We start from the raw sequence: 20,847 nt of genomic DNA, 5'->3' as shown, positions 1-20,847 counted from the left end.
CAAAGCAAACTAAGGCTGAGCCAATCCTGGCTAATAAAGGATGCCAGGAGTTGGTGTTAATTTGCGTCTGATTTAAAGTGCTTGGTGGGTGGAGAGAGAACAGCCCACAAGAGGCAGCTGGGCTCCATTTCCATCCCCCAGCCCTGCTGTTGGAGCGGCGTGGTGGGGGAAAGAGGAGCACACAATCAGGCGATTCATCCCCATGCTGTCGCACTCTGCAAAGGCAAAGGAGAAGGAGGGAAGGAGGGAGAGGGGAAAAAGCACTGATCCAGTTCTCATGAAAAGCACTGGCAGCAAACTTTGTGCTCCTGCTCTTCTAACGAGGATCTACCCGCTCTACCCACGTTTACTGGCTTTTTGTGAGTTACCAAAGGGCAGCCCTGACAAAAAAAAAAAGAAAAATGGATTAATGCTTTTCCTCACATTGCTCTTTGGGTCAGAATTGCTGAGGGTTGAGGGGAGCGCTCTGATCTGCTGCTGGTACTGGCAAGGGTCACAGTCTACTCAAAAACTTGATGATTTATGTGTAGCTATGATATTTTATGGAAAATCCTTTCTTAGGATTTTTCCCCTCCTGAGAGCTGAGGGCCTCAGGAAAGAAATGTAAACAATAACTATCTGCTGCTGTGGAATGCAACAGGTGCATCTACCATTGGTGCATGTAGATTTTTTTCAATTGATGACCAGTCACAGCCACCTGTGCCAAGGTTGTAAGCAGTCATAGGATTTTGTTATGCATTCTCTTCTATTCTTGTTCTTTGTAGCCTTCTAATCTTTCTTGTTTCTCTGTTCTTTTAGTATAGTTTTAATGTAGCATTTTAGTATAATACATAACATAATAAATCAGTCTTCTGAGAAAAATGGAGTCAAGCCTCATGTCCCCACACACAGAACATCCACCGCAACACTTATGTGCAGAGAAGGGTAAGACAGGGAAAAGCCCCCCCACAGATGTGTCTCCAATGAAAAAATCTACCTGATCCCACAGAGGTGATACCTGGGTTTGCTCCCCAGAGGGAGATCAGAAAGCTGGAGCTGCCCAGAGAGGCTGTGGGCTCCCCATTCCTGCAGGGATTCCAGACCAGCTGAACAGGAATCTGATAAACCTGGTCTAGTGGAAGGCTGGACCAATGGCAGGGGCTGGGAACTGGATGGCCTTTAAGGCCCCTTCCAACCCAAACCATTCCACGATTTTATGATTCTCTGATCTCCCCCACCCTCAGTTCCTGCGGTGACACCTGAGGGAACACCCCCTTTTGCTGTTCATGTCCATGCACTCCCTCTGAGGCTCCACCTCTCCTCCTAAATAACTCAGGCATTACAGGCAGGCACAAGAGTGATCATCCAGACCAATTAATTATTTCCATGCTCCCTGGTGAAGCCTTGGCCCAAGGCAGTGCCAGGACACATGGTGACAGATGGCTGAGCCAAGGGACTCTCTCCTGCAGCTCTGTGGGATGAGGCCAGCCCCTCCCAGAGGGAAGGAGGGCTGGGGTGTGCCCACAAGCTGTGCCATGCCTGGCCCCAGAGCCAAGACACAGCCCCTGCTCCGTATCCTTCAGCAGCAGAGCCTGTAGCCTGTGGAGACAGACAGCAAAAGGGCAAATTAGCATTGATTTGGCATGTGGATTCCTGTTCTTCAGGAACTAAAGGAGGGCCATCTGCTCATTGTGTCTGGCACGAGGTGGGGGCTTGCATTCCCAACCACGCTGTGCTGGATTCCAGCCTGGAACTACATGTGGAGATGCCCCTGCCCCTCCAGGGGTTGTCCTGGGAGACTGGAGACTTCCACTGTGCTGGGTCAGTCTATCCTCTGGGCAAAAAAGGCACCAATCCTCACCCCCTGGCACCTTCCTCATCATTCCTACGTTTCCTGGCTCACTGAGGCAGGTTCCTGTGCTGCACAGGTGGGTTTGACACTGCAGGGCTGCTTGGGAACACCTGGGGCTCAGGTTTCCCTAAACATTGCTGGCTTGGAAGCAGGAGGAAGAGCCTCAAAATCTTTCTCTGGAGGAAATGGGGCAAGAAGAATTGCCAGCGCATGGCTTTGTAGCTGAATTCTCCTCCAAGGCCTTGGGTCTTGTGTTGTAACCTAAATTTAAGCCCTCTTGCCTGCGGACCTCCAGCTGCCCTCCAGCTCTTCAGTCCTGTTTTCCTGTCCTCTGAGCCACAAGTAAATACTCATGCAAAAAGGAGCGTGTAAAAATGCCAGATTCTGCTGTCATCCCTGTGATGAAGCATCACCCAAGCCCTCCTCAGAATAAATATAAACCCTTCTCCTTCAGCCCTTCATCTTCATCAAGGCTGCACACAGACAGCTCACTAACCCCAGCCCCGAACCAGCACATCCTCAGTGCTGCACAAATCACTCCGTAATGTCCTCCATCATCTCCTACGACTAAACAAAGCCAAAGAAAGTGAGAACAGAGGGAGAAATTTGCCTCCCAGTAACCCCCCCTGCCTGCCCCTCACCAGTAATCTCCTCTCCCACGTCACACTGCTCAAGGGTTCCTGGAGAGAGGACTGGAAAGGGGAAGAGAGTACATCTGCCTCGTTTATGCAAATCCTGAACTGCTTGTCATGAGACTGATGGATGAGATGCGAGGAATAATCCAGCTTGTTAACGCCTGTGCTGTGATTGCATCCCTCTGCCAGCCTCTCTGCATTCCAGCAGGCCAGGGTTTGTTGCAGGGGAGCCTGGAAGGCAGTTTCTGCCCCAAGGAGCCCGTGAGGAAAAGGGGAGGCTCCAGGGAGCACAGCAGGCAGGATCCTTTGCTGTCCAGCAGGGTTAGCTCAGGCGTGGCCCTGCGTGGGGATGAGCATGACACTCCACAGGAATTTGGGTCAGGGCAGATCACCATCCATCCCAAGGGCTGCTTTCCCACTGAGTGGAGTGGGAGGATGGATCGGGCCAACCCATTTTGGGAGGGGGCTTTAACAACGTGGATGTGATTTGTGGCACTCTTTTTAGTTTCAGGCTCTGTAGATGTTTGGTAGTGTGAACATAATTTTTGTGGCTTGATACAATATCCCTGCACCTTTCTACAGTAAATGAAGGAATGGTTATTTAAGGAAGGAGTAACAGACATAGAATCATGGAATCAGAGGGTAGACTGGTTTTTGAAGGGATTTTAAAGTTCATCTACTCCACTCCCTGCTTCCATGGGCAGCAGCATAGTGGGGCTTGGTTTGAAAGGGACATTGAAGGGATCTGGCTGCAAAACCTCTGCCATGGGCAGGGACACCTTCCACAAGACCACATTGTTCAAAGTCCCATCCAACCGGGCCTGAAACATTTCCAGGTTTGGGGCAGCCACAGCTTCTCTGAACAACCTCTTCCAGAGCCTCACCACCCTCATTATAAAAAAATTCCTTCGTCATATCCAACCTGCACCTGCCCTCCTTCGGTTTAAAGCCACTGTCTCTTGTCCTGTTGCCACAGGCCTTGGTAGGAAGCTTCTTTCCCTCTTTCTTACAAGCTTTCTGTATATTTTAAAAGGTTGCAACAAGGTCTGCCTTCTCTTCTGCAGGGTGAGCAGCCCCAGCTCTCCCAGCCTGTCTGCACAGCAGAGGGTCTCCAGCCCTCAGATCATTTTTTTGATGCCCTCCTTTGCATCCACCAGCTCCATGTCTTCCTTGTGCTGAGTGATCCAGCACTGAGATCTCACCAGAGGGGGCGAATCACCTTCCTCTCACCCTGCTGGCCACTCTTCTTTTGAAGCATCCCAGGATCTGGTTGTTTTTCTGGGCTGCAATCTCACACTGCCAGCTTGTGTCCAACCTCTCATCCACCAGTGTCCTCAAGTTCTCCTCCTCAGGGCTACTCTTCGTCCATCATCCCCCAGTCTGAAACTGGGGATTTCCCCAACCCAGGGCTACCCAAATCCATCTGGATAATCCATGAAAGTCTGAAGGAAAACACAGAAAGAGCCACCCTGAAACTTGCAGTTGCTCCCAGACCATCCTGATCAAGAGCAATGCATTGGCCTCTCCTCCACACATTCCATAATCCATTTTGTCACCCTTTTATGCCTTCAGCCTCCACAGCATCCTGTGGCAATGAGGTCCCCGATTGAATTACGAGCAGTGTGAAAAACTACTTCCTTTAGTTTGTGCTCAGGCTTTGGGGTCAGTGAGGATGGCTCCCTGCCTCACCAGCCTTAATTCACTGCTGCTCCCCACGACCCCCGAGGACCTCGGGGAGAAGGTGCTGCAGGAGCACACATATTTCTCGTTCTTCTGCTTTGTAAGTGCAGGGTGCAGACTTCTGCTGCTTCAAGGTCATGGCTGGATCCAAATTTGTGGAAACTTGGGGCTTCAAAAGGGATTTGCTTTGTTTCTGTTTCTCTCCACCTTCAGGGGCTGTGCTCAGCTTGGTAGAAAGGTTCCACACCCTGCTGAAGCTCAGATATTTCTGCCACCTCCATGACTCTGGGAAGTTTCCATTTGCCTACTTTAGTGTGGTATCAGAGATTCCAAAGCCCCTCATTTCAGACCCTGTGGAAGCAGATGGAATCTCTCCCATCGTTAAAGCGATCCTGGAATTCAATTTTTTTTTGAGGTCCTCACTCTATGGACAGTGAAAGTAAGGCCAGGGATGGCCACAGTTCTGGTTTTACTAAAAGGACCTCTATTCTAAGTGTCTTTTGCAGGCACAGCCTGAATCTCCCTCTTGCCATTGCTGGAAAATTGCAAATCTGAGCAATAGGATCTCACGGTACTTCTGCGTGCAATTTAATGACGTCCTCGCTGGGCATTGGAAACTGAATGCCTAAAATTACAAGCTGAATTCCTGTTGTCAGAAGGGGAAATGTTCCCAATCCAGTTTTAACTTTGCTGAGGCAGCAGCATTCAAAAACAGCATGGTGCACCTTCAGGGTTGATGTAAAATTGGATTCTGATGCAGTCTTTCCATCTTTTCCCAGCTGCCTCCAAGGAAATTTATCCCCATCACTGGGGGAGTGTCAACATTGTTTGTCTTGTGGGGGGAAACTGAGGCACGGTCATTCAGAGCCATGGAGGGAGCCAGAAAAAGAGCCCACATTACATTTTCCATGCACTGGGGCTGGTCAGAGGTCCCTGGTCATCTCCTGCTGCTGATTATCTCCAGCCAGGTTCAAGCTGGAGAGCAGCAAAGTGGAAATCTCCTTTCCTGGTGCTGGGAGAAGCACTTGGACTTGGGCTTCTGCAGATCCCAGCTCCAAGCCGGTTGCAAAATCAGATGTTTGGGTCTTTCCTTTGGTTTCCCTTGGGCATCCCAGCTTCCAGGTGCCATGGGGCAGGAAAAGTTTGGGTTGGAAGGAACCATAAAGATCATCCAGTTCCAACCCTCTGCCATGGGCAGGGACACCTTCCTCTATCCCAGGTTGCTCCAAGACCTGTCCCACCTGGCCTTGGACACTTCCAGGAGAGGGGCAGCCACAGCTTCTCTGTGCAACCTGTGCCAGGGCCTCACCACCCTCCCAGGGAAGAATTGCTTCCTAAATTTTGGTTTGAAACATTGACACATCACTGCCTACACATCTCAGGACATTTCCTGGTGAGGTTTTTTCCCCAGCCAATAATCCCCACCCCAGACCATGCCAGGGCAGAGAGAGCGTTATACCCTGTGGAAGGCTGCTCTGCTTTGGGAATAGGAGTTCAGCCAGAGGAACAGGAGCTGTGTCAAGGCTTTTCTCCTCAGGGTCCAGGAAAGGAGCCTGAGGATGGGATTAATGTGGGATGCAGAGGTCAGCAGTGTCAGGATGTGAACACCAGGAATCCCAAAACACAGTTTTAGCTGTGCCAAACATCCCTGTGCACATGTCCCTGTGCAAGCCTGAGCCTCATGCACACACAGCCCCTCCCTAAATACCCCCTATCCCTGGGGGGTTCCCACTTAGCTCCCCAGCTAATGCCAGTGCTTTTAACCTCCAGCTGAATTCCCAATCAATCCCATCCCAGCTCCCAGCTCCAATGAGCAGTGGTGGAAGCGTTTCTGTTCACTCCTTGGGGTGACCTTGCCCTCAGAGGCCCTCTTGTGTAACCCTCACACTCAGGGTGGTGATGCAGGGAAAAAAACCCCAAAGGGTTGGCTGCGAGCACTGGCAAGCAGGAATAAGGGAAGGGGGGAAATGGGATTTTTCTAGGATTTTCTGGTGTAGAATCCATGGCATTTTTTGGTACCACTGATGGGGATGGGTGGGTGTTAGGCCAGGCAGGGAGTACGGGTGATGCTGGCATGGAGGAAAAGCTGATTTTATAGAGGGGAATCAGAGGGATTTTGTATTCCCCTAGGAGTGAGGAAATGCCACAGCAGGCTTGCTGTAATCCTACTCCTAATTGGGATTTCAGTCTGCTTTCCTTAAATTGAGGTAAACTGAGGCAGAGTGAGATGTCACATTATGACCTCCATCAAAAACCTTCTGCCAAGAACCCCCAGGTGCTCCTTGACTTTGCTGTGCCAGGACATCAAAGCCACACCTATAAAATCCTTGAGAAACTCCAGGTCCTGACAGGGCTCCCAACAGGCAATGCCAAGAGATTTTCACCCATGTAGAGCAAAGCTGAGGACAAAAATAGACGTGGATTGGGATGTGATGATGGTTAAAGACTCCAAGAGCACAGAGAACACCTGGCTGAGGCTGTGCTGGAGCCAACAGAGCTCTGAGCCCCCTCTCCTCGGGCAGCCACATCTGGAGCACAGCTGGCCCTCCTGCTTGGCCAGGACTTTCCCCACAGAATTTTGACTAGATCCTGGATTTTGAGCTCCAGTCTTTGTGCTCAGCTGTCCCCTGATCCCACCCACTGAAAAAAATCATCCAGCAAGGAACTGAGCCTGGCCTTGCAAACCCTGAGAGCTTTTAGCCCATCTATAATTAACATCATCTGGAACAGACACCTTAGTCTTTAAATTAATCTCCTTTTGGGATGAAATCCTGGTTGGTTGGAAATGAATTATCATCTCCAGCACTCTGCTGGAATTCTTCAGATCATGGAGCCCCAAAGGAAAGCAGAGGAGGCTTCTCACATCCATCTTTTCAGGTGGGAAAGGACTGGCAGAGATGCTTCACTGACAGAGTGCACAAATCCTGGAGCCAGGATTCAAATCTGGCTCCCCCTGATTGTGTCTCCCCATGTGGGCAGTGCTGAAGGACATGGACATCACAGATGGGAGGGTTCCACCAAAGCTCAGGGGCTTTGGAGTTTCCTCATTGTGGTTGAAAGCCCCAGGATGATCCATTTCTAGGTATTTCCCATTTCCCAGCCCTCCCCTTCCCCAAATCCCCTCTTCCAGCCTTTGAAAGTTAAAACAGGATCAGGATCCTGACCCACAAGAAAATGTCCATCAGAATCAAACATTTCCCATGCTGTTCATGCTGTTCTGCAGGCTGCCCTATTATCTTCTGGTCTAACCCTAAGGCAGGTGCCTTTCCCACTTGGAGCTGGGAGAAATTTGGGATGAAGGATGCTGATGTGTGTGTATATTATATATGGAATTTATTAACACAACAGGCAGGTGAGATTTTGGCTTTCTCTGCACTCAGGAGACTCAGAGAGAGGCAGGGGGAAGCGCATCAGTCCCTGCAGTGATGGAGCAAATATTCCAGGATGTGAGGGGACCATGCAGAAATCTGTGGTTTGAAAATCATGGAGTTGTTTGAGTTGGAAGACACCTTAAATATCATCTAATTCCATCCCTTCTGCCACGGGCAGGGACACCTTTCCCTTGCTCAAAGCCCTCAGACCTGGCCTTGAACACTTCCAGGGATGGAAAATGAACCACAAAAATCAATACTAAGGAAAAACCCAATTTTGGGCTCTGATTTTAGGAAACAGGTGCTGCTCCAGAACCTGTCCAAGCTCCCTGGGTGCCTTCCAGGGTTAACTCCTGCCCCTGCAGGCCAGCAGAGCCAAACAACACTCAGGTCTGAGCCCTTCTTGACTCCTCTCTGTGCTGTCAGCTCACAGATGCCACTGTGTTTTTCCAGGCATTTCCACTCTGCTTTGCTCCCTCACAAAAAAAAACTCTAAAATTTCCAAGCTGTTGCAGCTTTTTTTTATTCCTCTCTCTCTCTGCTCACAGTTCCTTGTGAATAAGGACAGAACAAATTCCTTTCCTGTGTTTTCTCAGAGTGGCAAGGGACTTTCCAGGGCCAGGCATTTTTCTGCCTCAGGCAAAAGGGATATTTAATGTGATATCTGGGGACCTTCTCACAGGGAAATGGGAAGCCTCGAGAAGGGAGGATTAGCTCGGTGAGAGTGGCTTTCACCCTGCTGGGATGTCAGCCGTGCACCAAGGTCAGGAGAAGGAAAAGCAGAGGGAAGTAAATCCCAGCCAGTGGCACATCTGGAGCCAGTGGAGGGAGAAAGGGGAGCTGGAAGCGCTGAACCAGTGGGAACAGACCAGGAGAGGGTGTTGGGAATGCTCCTACAGGCAGCAGTGGGGAAGGATGCCCTTCCTGCAGTCATCTTGATTTTTTTCCTCCCTTTTTTCTTTTTTTGCATGGAGTGTTTCTGTGTGGGTTTGTGTGCATGGCTAAGAGTGCCCTCCATTGGCCACATCCAGGCTGCTGCTCCAGGAGCATCACCAGCTCAGGCAGGGAAGGTGGTGGCTGCTCCACCAGGGATGTCACGGAAAGCAGGACATGGCAGCACCCTACAGGCTCCTCCTGCCCAGGCAGAGCTGAAATCTCTGGGCTGGGCACAGCTGCAGGGCTGGGCATGCCACTTTGGAGGTGTCCATCTTGGTGGGATGGGGTGAATTGGGCTATTCAGGCAGAGGGTGAAGGCTGCTGTGGGTAAAATCAGGGGTGCCCTGATCCCTGCTCACACATCCCACACTGCCTGACTCTCCAGGGTGGCTGTGGGGGTGCAGAACCTGTGCAGGAATCAAGCAGGGTGGTGGCAAAATGCAACCTCAGAACTGGATCATTCCTGAAGGAAGACAGGGCCCACCACGGTGGCGTGTGGTCAAGGCTTGGACTTGGTGACCTTGGAGATCTCTTCCAACCTTAATAATTTGATGATTCTATGGCTTGCAGGCTCCAGAATTCACTGGGACCATCACAATCTAAACCCCTTGGGCTCCAAAATTCACTGGGACCAGCACAAACTGGATGCCTAAACCCCCTGGACAGCCCAGGTGTAACCTGTGATTCAGTCCTTGCCTGGTTTTGATTTGAGCTGTGGAGGTCTGTCCCAGTGGATTTCTGATCCAGTGGATGCCAGAGTGAGATGGGAAATGCTCAGCAAGGAGGTAGAAAAAGTTATCAGGGCTGTGTCCAGCTGGGTGAGGGTGCAGGAGCCTCACTGGTGGCTCACAGCTCTTCATAATCCCATTCCTTGTCACTCCTGACACCTGCACGAGGTAACCAGGGCAGAAGGACCATTCAGACCAAACTTTTCAGCCTCTTTCTGTGGGTCTCTTGGGATGAAAAACCATTTTTGCCAGGGACGCATGCACAAAGGCAACAATATTTTGGTTTGTCCTTGAGAAACACAGGCAAAGGACAGCCCCAGGTGCTCCAATGTCACCCGCTGTCCCCAGCTTTGCTCTGCCAGATCCATCTGCCAGGCAGAGATGGAAGGAAGGGTTTGGGGAGGTGTTGTGTGCTCCAAGTTGGACCAGGCAGGGATGTCTTCCATCACTCAAAATTCCAGAAACAGCCGGGCTACCTAGACACTGACTGTGGCAAAAACCATGGGAACGTGGGTAAACTTGACTGTGTGGCCTCCAACACTACAATAATCTGTTTTTCACTCATTTAATATCACTTCCCCAGGTGTAGGCTGTAGTCTGTGGTTATATGGCTCCCTTGGGGGTTTTTGGGGATGGAGATGCAGGGGATGGATCTCTGCTGACACACATCAGCCACTCAGGTTCCTGTTGCATCTTCCCTCCCTGCCAGGTCCAACACCTGTTGAGCCAAAAATCCAGGTCTGGAGGGGGTTTTGCCCATCCATTCCTGCTCTGAGTAAAGATTCCCACTTCAGCAGGGATTAGTTAAAATAAAAAAAAAAATATGATTATGCTCCTTATGGTGAAACCTTCCAGATGGGACTGCACTGAGGGGAAATAAATTGTGAGACTTAACAACCATAACAGGTCTGGTTAAAGTTTGTTGGCTTTTATGGTGCTTTTCCCAGACAGAGGCAGTGAGGGGGAATTTGTTCTGTGCTCACCACATCCTCAGACAGAAGCAGGTCTGTGGTCAGCGTGAGAAAAATTGAGTTTGTGGCAAGCAGGAGGCCTGGGCTGAATCCCAGGAGCTGAAGTCACCATTAGGGACTGGATTTCAAAACAAACCCTGTCTCCTCATCATCTGGTTGCTATGGAGGCACTGCTGGCTCCTGCTTCCAACCAGGAAAGGCAGGTTTCTGGTCTGGAGCAGAGGTTAAGATGACAGGAAAGATGGAGATACTATTTACAAGAGCATGGTGTGACAGAACAAGGGGGATTGGCTTCCCACTGCCAGAGGGCAGGTTTAAATTGGATACTGGGGAAAAATTCTTTACTCAGAGGGTGCTGATGCCCAGCACAGGCTGCCCAGAGAAATTCTGGATTCCCCATGCCTGGAAATGTCCAAGGCCAGGTTGGACAGGGCTTGGAGCAACCTGGGGTAGTGAGAGGTGTCCCTGCCCATGAGAGAGAGTTGGACAAAATGATCTTTAACGTCCCTTCCCACCCAACCCTCTCTGTGGTTCTGTGATCATTGTGGGTCCCTTCTACCTCAACACATTCCATAATTCTGTGATCCCTGGCTGGCTAAGTAGGGTGAAGGTCGGGTAGGGTTTGGATTTGCAAACAGAATGAGCTTTTCCAGCACTGCCCTAAGAGAGCCAGAGTCCCCTCTCAGAGTCTCAGATAAAGCAAGAGCCTTTCAGCTCTGAAATCTGATATTTAAAATACTCACAGTCCTATTTAGACAACCCCTCCTGCTAATCAGAAAATTTATAAGATGTTTGGTAGATGCCTGTGTTTTTTGCAAGCAAGACCAGGTTTTCATCTCCTTTTCACTCTGAATTCTGGCCCCAGAGGCAGGCAGAGCCTGGCAAGGGGAGATTTGCACTGTCGAGCTCTGTAGACTGCAAACCAGCCAGGAGTGGGGATCTGACTTGTAAAAAATTTAAGTCCAAATGCATTTGGACTCCATGCTGATTAGTGTCAGGTCTAACACACACTCAGGAATGTGGTGGCAGGGGCTGCAGTGATTTGAAGCCGGGATGAAACATGGTTTGCAAATAGCAGGTCTGACTTTGGAGCTCCCTAACCCTTTCCTGCCCAAAAGAGAAGGTTTTGGCAGAAGAAGGGAGATGCAGAGATGAGTCTTTGATATAGAGCTGGGAGAGAAACCGAGTGAATGTGGAGGTGCATTAAGCTTCTCATCTCCTCCCAGATTCACAGGATGGTCTGTGGGCTTCTCATCTCTTGCTTTTCAGTCTCTCCCGGGGCTGGGATTAGCTGCCTGAGCTGTGGATTTGCTGGGAATTTGGAAAGCTCCCTCTGTTTGCAGTCTGGGAAGGCAGAGCCTGGCATGGGGTGAGAGATGGCAGCACTGGGGACAGCAGTGGGGCTGGAGCTGGAGGAGTGGCTGCAATGAAAACCAGTTTTCCCTCTTCCCTGGATGCAGATGCCCCTCTCCACAGCCCCTCACCCTAATTCCTTCCCGGCAGTGCCACCCTGATCATGGGAAACACATCCCAGACGATCTGAATTATTTGGAGGGCGATGTTGGGCTGTTTGCATTTCAGTGCACGGGTCGTGAGTGCTTGCTTTCACTATGGACCGCGAAGTCTCCCGAAATGGTGGCACTTGACAGGGGGAAATCTTCCTCCCAGGTTCCCCTCCATCCTTTAGGAATGGGGCAGCAGATCTGTTTTGGAGGCAGGGTCAGGATGAGCCTCACCCAAAGAGAAACCAAATTTTCTCTACCTGGGGTGAGCTCAGAGGGGAAGAAGGGAAAAAGCTGGAAAAGTGGGAGGGAAAAGGTGCCACGGCTGTGTGATCAACAGTCCTGCCCCACACCCTGAGGGTCTGCCCCTCCTGGCCTCTCAACAGAGCCCCTCCACAAATTTGGGGATGGACAAATGTGGGAGGGAGTACAAGAAGTAAAGTCCTGCTACTCATCTTATTTCTCCTTCTCTCTTATCTCCTGGAAAGAGAGGAGGTGGAGGGAAGGGACCATAGGAGAGTCTTTTGTTGGGGTAAGAAAGAGGGAGATTTACAGGAGTGCCTCTTTGGCATGGGGGAGAGCAGGGCTCTGGGCTGAAGGAGGAATCTGTGCCACAGAAGGTTGCAGGGAATGTATCCTTCGGGCACTGCAGGGTGGATTTGGTTGAAGGGTTTTGGGGGCTGAAGGAGGTCCTGGCACTGGCACAGAGGGCTCTCACTCTGCAGATGCTCTAAGCCTGGCTACAGCATCACAGGCTTTGGGGTGTTCTGCATTCAGGGGTGAAAAGAGAGGTGGGTGCCTGATGTGGAAAGAGATAAAATCTGTCTCTATTGTCCTTTTTTGCTCCTGTACTGGGTGTACAGCTCCATCCATTATCCTGCCTGGCCTCAGGGTTACACCAGAGCTGGGTTCCTGAGCAACAGCTCTCTTCCCTGCACGGTTTTGGTGGAAGGGAGAGAGAAAAGGAGGGACATTAAGAGGCTAAGAAGCAAGTGCTGGCAGGAGGAAGAGAGGAGGCAGAGCCCAGCTGGCCATGCTGACCTCCAGCCCACCCTCCCCAGGTGTCGCCTGAAGTCTGTGTTGAACCAGCTCCCTGGGGATGGAGAGAGCTGGAGACTCCCTAACCCAGATACCAAACCTGTTTTCTCTGGGGAGATGGTTCAGATTCACAGGCAAGGCTCTGCTCAGCTCAGCAGAGGGATCTGCATGGGCAGGGGGCACAGGGAAGGAAAGCAGCTCACAGCTGTGCTCACCCCCGGGTGAATCACAGTTCAGCCCCTCCTGGGGGTCGGGATACCCCCAAACCAAACCTGGGGATGGGGACACCCCAAACCAAGCCTGGGGATGGTGATGTGGGGCTGCATCTTCCCCCCGTGTGAAGTGGCGGGACTGGGGCTGCTGTGTGGGTTCTCACCCGCCTGAAGGGTTAACAAAAACAACAACTACAACAACAAAGTGCCGCCAAAACGACCAAATCCCAAATCTCTTCTCTTTCTCTCCCCTCCTCCTTCCCTTCCCTGTTTTTTCCAGGTGTTGTTTATGGCCACAGGAGGGAGCTCAAATCCAGACATGGGAGGATCGGCTTGATTTCGGATCCAGAGCCTCTTAAACTCTGCTTTTCCTCTAAGCTGGTCCCTGTTATGTCCAGGATCTGGCACCTGCTTGACATTTACTTTGAGTTCCAGAGGACCCGAGACCTAGGATGAGGAGCATTGGATCCGCCCTGAACCTGCTTTTGGTATCGCCACTCTACTTTGTGTGGACCGTGGTCGCTCTGGACCTGGCACAAACTCCCTGCACCACTTTGGTCCAAGGGAAATTCTTTGGGTATTTCTCCTCCTTCGCCGTCTTCCCGTTGAACTCCTCCCTCTGCTCTTGGATTATCCAGAACCCCGACCCTCGCAGGTACACTTTGTACATGAAGATCCTCAAACCCTCCGGCGTATGTGACCACCAGCACATCCGCACCTACCAGTTCGACTCCTTCCTGGAGTCCACCCGCACCTACCTGGGCATGGAGAGCTTCGACGACGTCTTGAAGCTCTGCGATGGCTCCACCCGCTTTGCCTTCCTCCAGTCCAACAAACAATTCCTGCAGATGAAGCAGACGGCCCCGCCGGGCGTGGACACCTGGCCCATGCGGTGGAAGCCCAGCAAGGCTCAGGAGAGGGACTTCTCGGTGGAGTATCTGGTGGTGGGCAACAGGAACCCCAGCAAAGCCGCCTGCCAGATGCTCTGCAAGTGGCTGGACGCCTGCCTGGCCATCAGCAGCAGCTCCCACCCGTGTGGCATCATGCAGACCCCGTGCTCCTGCTCGGGAGGGGAGGTCCTGGATCAGGCCAGCGAGATCCTGGGGTTCACCAGGAAGAAGGAGGATTGCTACAAGGATGGGATTTACCTGGAGAACTGCGTGAGCAGCCCCAAGGACAGCAACGGAGCCGAGTTCCTGGGTGAGTGGAGGGTGGTCGGGGGGGTGTTGGGGAGGGAGGGCTGCTTGGGATCTGCTCTCACACTGCCCCCGTCACCTCTGTGTCCCTATCTGTGGATTCCTGGCATGAAAAACCTCATTTGGCAATCGACAGGCAGGTCAGGTAACCCACGAGGCTCTTTATGAGCCTGCGACTGGAATTGCAAATCTGCTGCCCCTAAATATTCCCCGAGTTGTTGCAATTCGTTCTCGGGGCTTGTTCATTGCTTGTTTTACTCCTGCAGCCTCTGAGCTGCTGAGAGGGAGCTTCTTACCTGAGGGTGAGCGGTTTTCCAAAGTAATTACAGATGTCCTGGAAAAAAACCAGGATCCAAGCTACCTCGCGAGGAGGGCTGCTCTCAGCAGCCCTATCAACCACTTTTAATTCCTAGGGAAAACTTAATTCTTGGGTCTTGTTCAAAAGGGGATGACAACAGAAGGCACTCTCGTTGTGTTCTCACCTTCATTTTCCTTCTGGAGGCTTTAAGAAAAATAATTCACCACGCTGCTTGCATGGGGTTACTTGGGCTCATTCCTCAGATATTTCACTGGGTTTTGATTGTGGTCTTGAGTATGGTGTGGGCTGGAAAGGGACAGGGGAGGTGGGAGAGGCAGGAGAAAAAGGGCTGTGAGTCAAGGTGGGACGATCCTGAAGTCTGATCATGTTCTGGAGAGGGGAATGCTCCTTCCAGAGACCTGACACAGCCTTGCCCAGCAGAAGGGACTCAGGGAGGGTCTGAAAGTGGAGCCTTTTTCTTACTGCCTGTGTCAGGTCTGCTCCAGGGTGTTTATTCTCAGCTCCCACCCCAGCATGCAGGTTATGTAAAAAGCAGAAGTGTGATGCTAAACAGCAACACAGGGAATGGAGCCTCCAGTTCAGCGAGTCTCAGCCCCCCACCTGAGCCTCACCCCAAGGTCTCATCTTCTTCAGGTGCTCGACTGAAATGTCCTCTGCCACCAGCAGAAAGTTGACATCTGTCAGGGTCAGGAATTTGGGGATCCTTCCTGGCTTTTCCATCCCTGTTGAGGGTGAGATTTCTCAGGGTTGAGGGGAAGAGGCCAGATTTGCTTTTGCAGTAGGCAGGAGGTGACCAGGCACAGATTCAGGGTGCGCAGAGTGATTTTCCTGCAGACTGCAGCCTGGCATTAGCTAAGAGATCAGGGTATGATCAGGTACTCGTGCTTTTGTCAGTGTATTTTGGGGGAGGTTTTGTTTCTCACTGGTCTGTGAATCAATACATGAAGGCACAGCCAAGCCATAAATCCTGCAAATTAGTTCTTTAGTCGTGCCTCCCTCCCTGGCCATGAGCACAAGACTCTCCAGATTTGGATTGTTTTTTGTTTTTTTTTTCTCGCAATGCCCTTTTCTCCTGTGTGAACAGCTCTGAGGAGCCTCTCCGAGTTCAGTCATGTGTCATGCCTGGAATTTGCTGATTGGGTGATTTATGCGTTCCACCCAAGCAGTGTGACCTTTCTCACTGCAACCAAAGGTGAAATTTGAAATAAGATTTTCAGCAAATCCTGAAGCACTCAAGCTTAATATTGGCTTTTGTAGGGATCTCTCCTAGTCCAGCTCGAGTGCCTGAATGTTCCCACAAAGTAAATATGAAAGAGGCTCAAGGGTGGCTGAATCAAAATCCTTTTTGGGTGTCAAATATTTGTAGAATGCAGATAATTTTTCTGCTGGCTGCTCACATCTGCTCCATACTGGAGACAGGGAATTATCATCTTGGCTGGTGGGATGCCATCCACACAGAAACGATGCTTGCAGGGTGCCCGGGCTCTCCATGTGCTGCTCTGTCTGTCACTGTGTCTGTTTTGATTTATGCAAAGGCTTGATCAGGAAGATGGAGGCGAGATCCAATTTGGACAGGGAGTCAGCAATCCCTTAACAGCATCTTGTGGGTGGAATATTTTGATAAGGTTCCTGATTTCCAAGTGCTGATGCTGGTTATTGCAATCATTGCTGTTCCAATTGTATTTGTAGCGGGTTTTTTTCCCAACAAGCTTTTGTAAATTTTTTTTTATTATTATTATCATTGCTATTTTTCCCTCCCTGCTGCTTTCTGAGTCATTTGTTGTTTCTGGGCCTGTCTTAACACTTTCATCCTGGAACAAGTGGAGATGTGTGAGTTGTACTAATCCACTCTGATGACTTTAAAGGCACAAGAAGAAATGTGGAAGGTTCCCTGCCCATGGCAGGGGGTTGGAACGAGATGGTCTTTGTGGTTCCTTCCAACTGAAACCATCCTATGAATTGCCAGATACCATCCTGAAATATGAAACCTGACTTTTCCTAATGTGCCTTTTTATTCCTTGGGTATTTCCAATGCAAATGGATGGGTGCAACTCTACAATGAGCTGTTGCAGTGGACGATGCTCTGCTTTGGCTCACGGTCTGTGGGTGAGATCCCGATGAAAAGCTTCACTCCAAGAGGATCCCATTGCTCCAGAACTACAGGGACTCTCAAGAAAACATAACTGACAGCCTGTTTTCACTCACAGCCAGTGATTTTACACCTGGCTCAGGTGCACAGGGAAGTTTATGATCATTTACTTAGGAACTTCACAAAGAAACTCTGCCAAAGTGATGCTGTCTTATCTAGAACATCTGTTCTTCAGTGTCTGGAGGAAGGAGAAACTGCTGCACATTTCCTTCCCAGGTTTAGTGAGACTCTCTTTGCACTCACTGTCCCACACAGACATTGCAGAGGGTACAGCAGGCAGTGGTGGGTTGCAAAAAAATCCCTCAGGTTGTCCCTCAGATATTTTGGTCTTGCTGCACGTGGAGCTTGCCCTGGTGATCAGGAAGACATGCTTGGAAATTTTGGGCAGCTTGAACTGAAAATGCTTTCCAGGAGAAGACAATTCAACATGGAAACCATTTTTGGCCATTATCAGATCTCCCTTGGCTAATTCAGGAAATGTGGGAAGAAGGCAGAGGTTTGTTTGTAGGTCCTGATGCTTAGATGCAAACTCACTTTTTTGGGATGCAAACTGGCATTTTTGGAATAGGTCTGGGGGGCAAGGACTGGAGAGTGAAGAGGGGAAAACCTCCTGAAATGCTGGGCATTGGTTCTTTATGGTCAGAAAGTGCTAGTAACCCTCCCAAATGCGAGCTGGATTCTGTAATTGGAGCTGGAGCTTTAACAGGGATGTTGATGTGACCCTGTAATGAGAGAAGGTTAAATGTGTGCTTAAGTGCTGTGCTGAGTTAGGCACTTAATGAATGTCTAATTAGTTTTGTCTCTATGTGAGCATTCCTGGAAGACCATTGCAGTGCTGTCACATTTTGGTGGCCCAAAAAGATAAGCATCATTCCCTGGTACATCTGCTCTTCATGTCCCCACCTTGGAGGGTTCCACGATGCTGACTGCAAAACAAGGCTAAAAGTGTCCCTCAAAATAATATATTTTGATATATATAAAATATATACATCTTCTTCTTGATAAATCAGGTGGCTCCAAGGCTCGGAGGGTTTTTATAATGAATGGGTAACTGAAACACAGTAATGCTGCACTGATGTGCTGGGGATTTTCCTGCCTTTCCTGCTAAATTTTTCTGTTCTTTTGCTGTCCCCATTGCTCTGAACAAAATCAAACCCCCCTTCCCCACATGTGCTCATCACTTTTGTTTTGTTAGTGGTGTTTTATCTTCCACTTCTAGATGCTTTTCCACCTCTGCCACATTGATTAAGGTTTCTCAGAGTGTCTGATTCCTGTTTGGAGAGGCCCATGAACAAGTTCCTTCTCAACCTCTGCTGCATTAAGTGGGCTGGTCTCCATAAATCTCGCACTGCTGGACACACCCTCCAAAGGTCTCTTGTTGGAAGTTTTGCTTCATGCTTGGAGTGTTTTTTGGTCAAAACACGCTTTGGTCTCCTCAGCTAGGCTGAGCTTCTGTCTGGATTTGTGGCTGAGTGACTTCTGAGTGGGGTCCATGATGTGGAAGAAGAGCCAGAGGCAGAGAAATTAATCAATTCCCACCCTCCCTGCTGCAGCAATCATCTTGTGTGGCACAGCTCCCCTCCCCTGGAATCTCCAACCTCACCCAGGGCAGGAATAACTCCATAAGTCATTTCCTATATTTGAGATGAACTTTAGTGGCCATGAAAGCTGCAGAGATTGATAAAGAGCTGTGAGTAATTGCCATGGGGCAGATCTCAAACCTCTCCTTGACATCTTCAGCTCCTTATGACACACTCTCTGTTCCTCCAGCAAGAATCCCCCTGGCTGGAGCAGCTGAGCTTGCACACAAAGGTGTTTGGCTTTGGTTTTGCCTTGGTGCTGGATTTGCCAGCTAAATAGCAAAGGGATTTGGGTGAGTGCCTCTCAGGAAGGTGTGCTGCATTCCAGCTCCTCGCTCCTCCACCTCTGTCTGTCCCTGGACATCCCTGAGAGCAGAGGTTGGATGTGGTGAGAGATGGACAGCAAAACACAGGGGAAGGAAGCACTGATTTCTCCTCGTGTGTAAAACTTTCCTGGGTAAACTGCTGAAATCATTGGGGATTTTACCTGATGTCCCCCAGAGTTTAACTCCAAATCTCAGCAGCTGACAGCAAAACCTGATATTCCTTCCCAGCTCCTGCAGGAGGAGGTTGGTTAGAGCCTGGCAAGTGGCAAAGAGGTCACCTTGTCACCTGCAGGGAATCCCCACTGGACCCATGTGGGCAGCTCCTGCTGGGAATGCCCCTCTTGCCTGTGGTCAGGATGTTTCATGGATGAGTAAAATGTGGAGAACTCCTCCCTGGAGGCTGGAAAGGGGGGTTCTGGCTCAGTTTAAACACTGAGATCTCTGTGACCTGCTCAAGCCCTGCCTGCCCCATTGTTGTCCTCTGAGAACATCAAAGACCTTTACACGTGGAATGGAATGGAATGGAATAGAATAGAATAGAATAGAATAGAATAGTTTTCAGTTGGAAAAGACCTGCAATGATTATCTAGTCCCACTGCCTGACCAAAAGTTTAATTAAAGGCATTGTCCAAGCACTTCTTAAGCACTGGCAGGGATGGGCCATCAACCAACTCTCTAAAAAGCCTGTTCTGATTTTTGACTTCTCTCTCTGCAAATAAACCCTTCCTAATGTCCAGCCCACACCTCGTCTGGGGCTTCACGGGATCCCAGGGAGAATGAAGCGTGACCCCACAGCACTGCTGTGAAGTGACAGGGCAGAAATTCCGTGTCCCGGCTGCTCCCAGCCCTAAATCCATCCCTGCAGATCCATCCCTACAGATGGAGAAAAACGAGCACAGGAAAGCGATCAGTTCCATTGTGAACCCAGCAGCTTGTGGACATGATCACAGTGCAGAAACATCAGCAATTACCGGCTCGATGCGCCTTCCTTGTCACAGGGAGAGTAAAGGTGGAATTTACATCCAGTTGCCGAGGGAGTTTCACAGGCAACTGCTCCCATTATTGCGACGGGGACTTTTACGGGTAATTTAATGAGTGGCAGCCTGGTGAAAGGCTCGGCTTTTCAGTTTCCCTTTTTTCTCTCTCCCTCTTTTATTCTTTTTTTTTAATTTTCTTTTTTTTTTTTTTTTACATCCTCTGGTATTCAGGTTCTGTAGCAGTCACTGCAAAATGTTTTGTTTGGGAGTACAAGGTGAAATTAAGGTGCAGGGAAACACTGACACCAGAGTCAAAATCATCATGTCTCTGGAGTAGCTCTCCATCTATGATAGCAGAAAATGAGGGTGATGGTACTGACACCTCAAAGGGAGAGTGCACAGAGGCATTCCTGTCCATTTTCACCACTTAGCCTAAATATTTGGCCCTCACCCACCTTGAACATCTGATGTTTTTAGGTAATGGGAGCAGGCTGAAAAATTGAATTTTTTAATTTTTAAAAAAAATTTTAATGAGAGGAACTGGGTCTGCAGAGATATTTAGGTGTTTGATTCACCTGTTTGGTGCCTGAGCTCCCTAGACCCCAAATATTAAGAACTGTCCTACTTAGGACCAATGAACATTGAACCAATTAATTTCTCTGGGTTTTGACTGTATAAAATATGTGAAAAATCTAGTAAAATTCATGTGTGATGGAATGATTTTCTCTGCATAACCCGGGCAATGTGTGCATACAATGATTTCTCTTGCACATCCTGGCCAGAATAACGCAATGCCTTGATTCTCTAACACTAAAAATGTTGTTGGAGAATTTCTGTTTCTCCTGCAGGTTCAGTGACACTTCCAGAGCATCACCAACACCTCTGTAACTCATCTCTTTTCCCACATCTTCCCGTTCTTACAATCAGTGAAATTTTAACAACATCTACGGGTGTTGATTCTATCTCCTACAAGGCGTACATTCCCCAGGACAGTATTGGAGCAAGCTTGGGATAATTAGGTTAGAAACCTGGTTTGGGATTCTCAGCAAGCATCCTGGGGAGGACTCAGCAGCTCTGTGTCTCTGGGGTGGCTCTGCCAATGTCACCTCCAGCCTCTGAATTCCCTTTTGGCATACTCTCTTCTTGCAGACAGCAATCTGATACTGAAATCCCATATTTTATCCTTCAGCGCGGTGAGACAGCCAGGCTGGGAAAGGACGTCCTTTAGCACATCAGAATTGCAGATCTGTTGAGTTTAAATATATTTCTTTGTGTTCCCTGGCTCCAGTTTCAATAGAGCGATAATTGCCACACACCTCATTAAGCTGAATGCTCTCAATAGGTCTTGAGTGGTCCATGTCATTAAACAAACAGTTACTGGCTTGGGATCTGCACG

General features: G+C 49.7%; 1 protein-coding gene across 16 annotated transcripts in view; it reads left to right on the top strand.

Annotated features, from left to right (window-relative positions):
* Nucleotides 1–20,847, top strand: part of ADGRB1 (adhesion G protein-coupled receptor B1) — a 285,104-nt gene that overhangs the window by 68,610 nt on the left and 195,647 nt on the right. For all 16 annotated transcript variants that reach the window (XM_039714220.1, XM_039714252.1, XM_039714243.1 and 13 more), the window contains one exon: nt 13,185–14,104. In XM_039714220.1, the coding sequence (XP_039570154.1) occupies nt 13,357–14,104 (748 nt within the window). In that variant the 5' untranslated portion in view covers nt 13,185–13,356. The remainder of the gene's footprint in view (nt 1–13,184; nt 14,105–20,847) is intronic.

This window comes from Passer montanus, unplaced genomic scaffold (genome assembly GCF_014805655.1).
Source record: "Passer montanus isolate IOZ18808 unplaced genomic scaffold, ASM1480565v1 scaffold100, whole genome shotgun sequence".
NCBI lineage: Eukaryota > Metazoa > Chordata > Aves > Passeriformes > Passeridae > Passer > Passer montanus.
The sequence above is the reverse complement of the archived record's forward strand: the minus strand, read 5'-3'. Positions and strand labels throughout refer to the sequence as shown.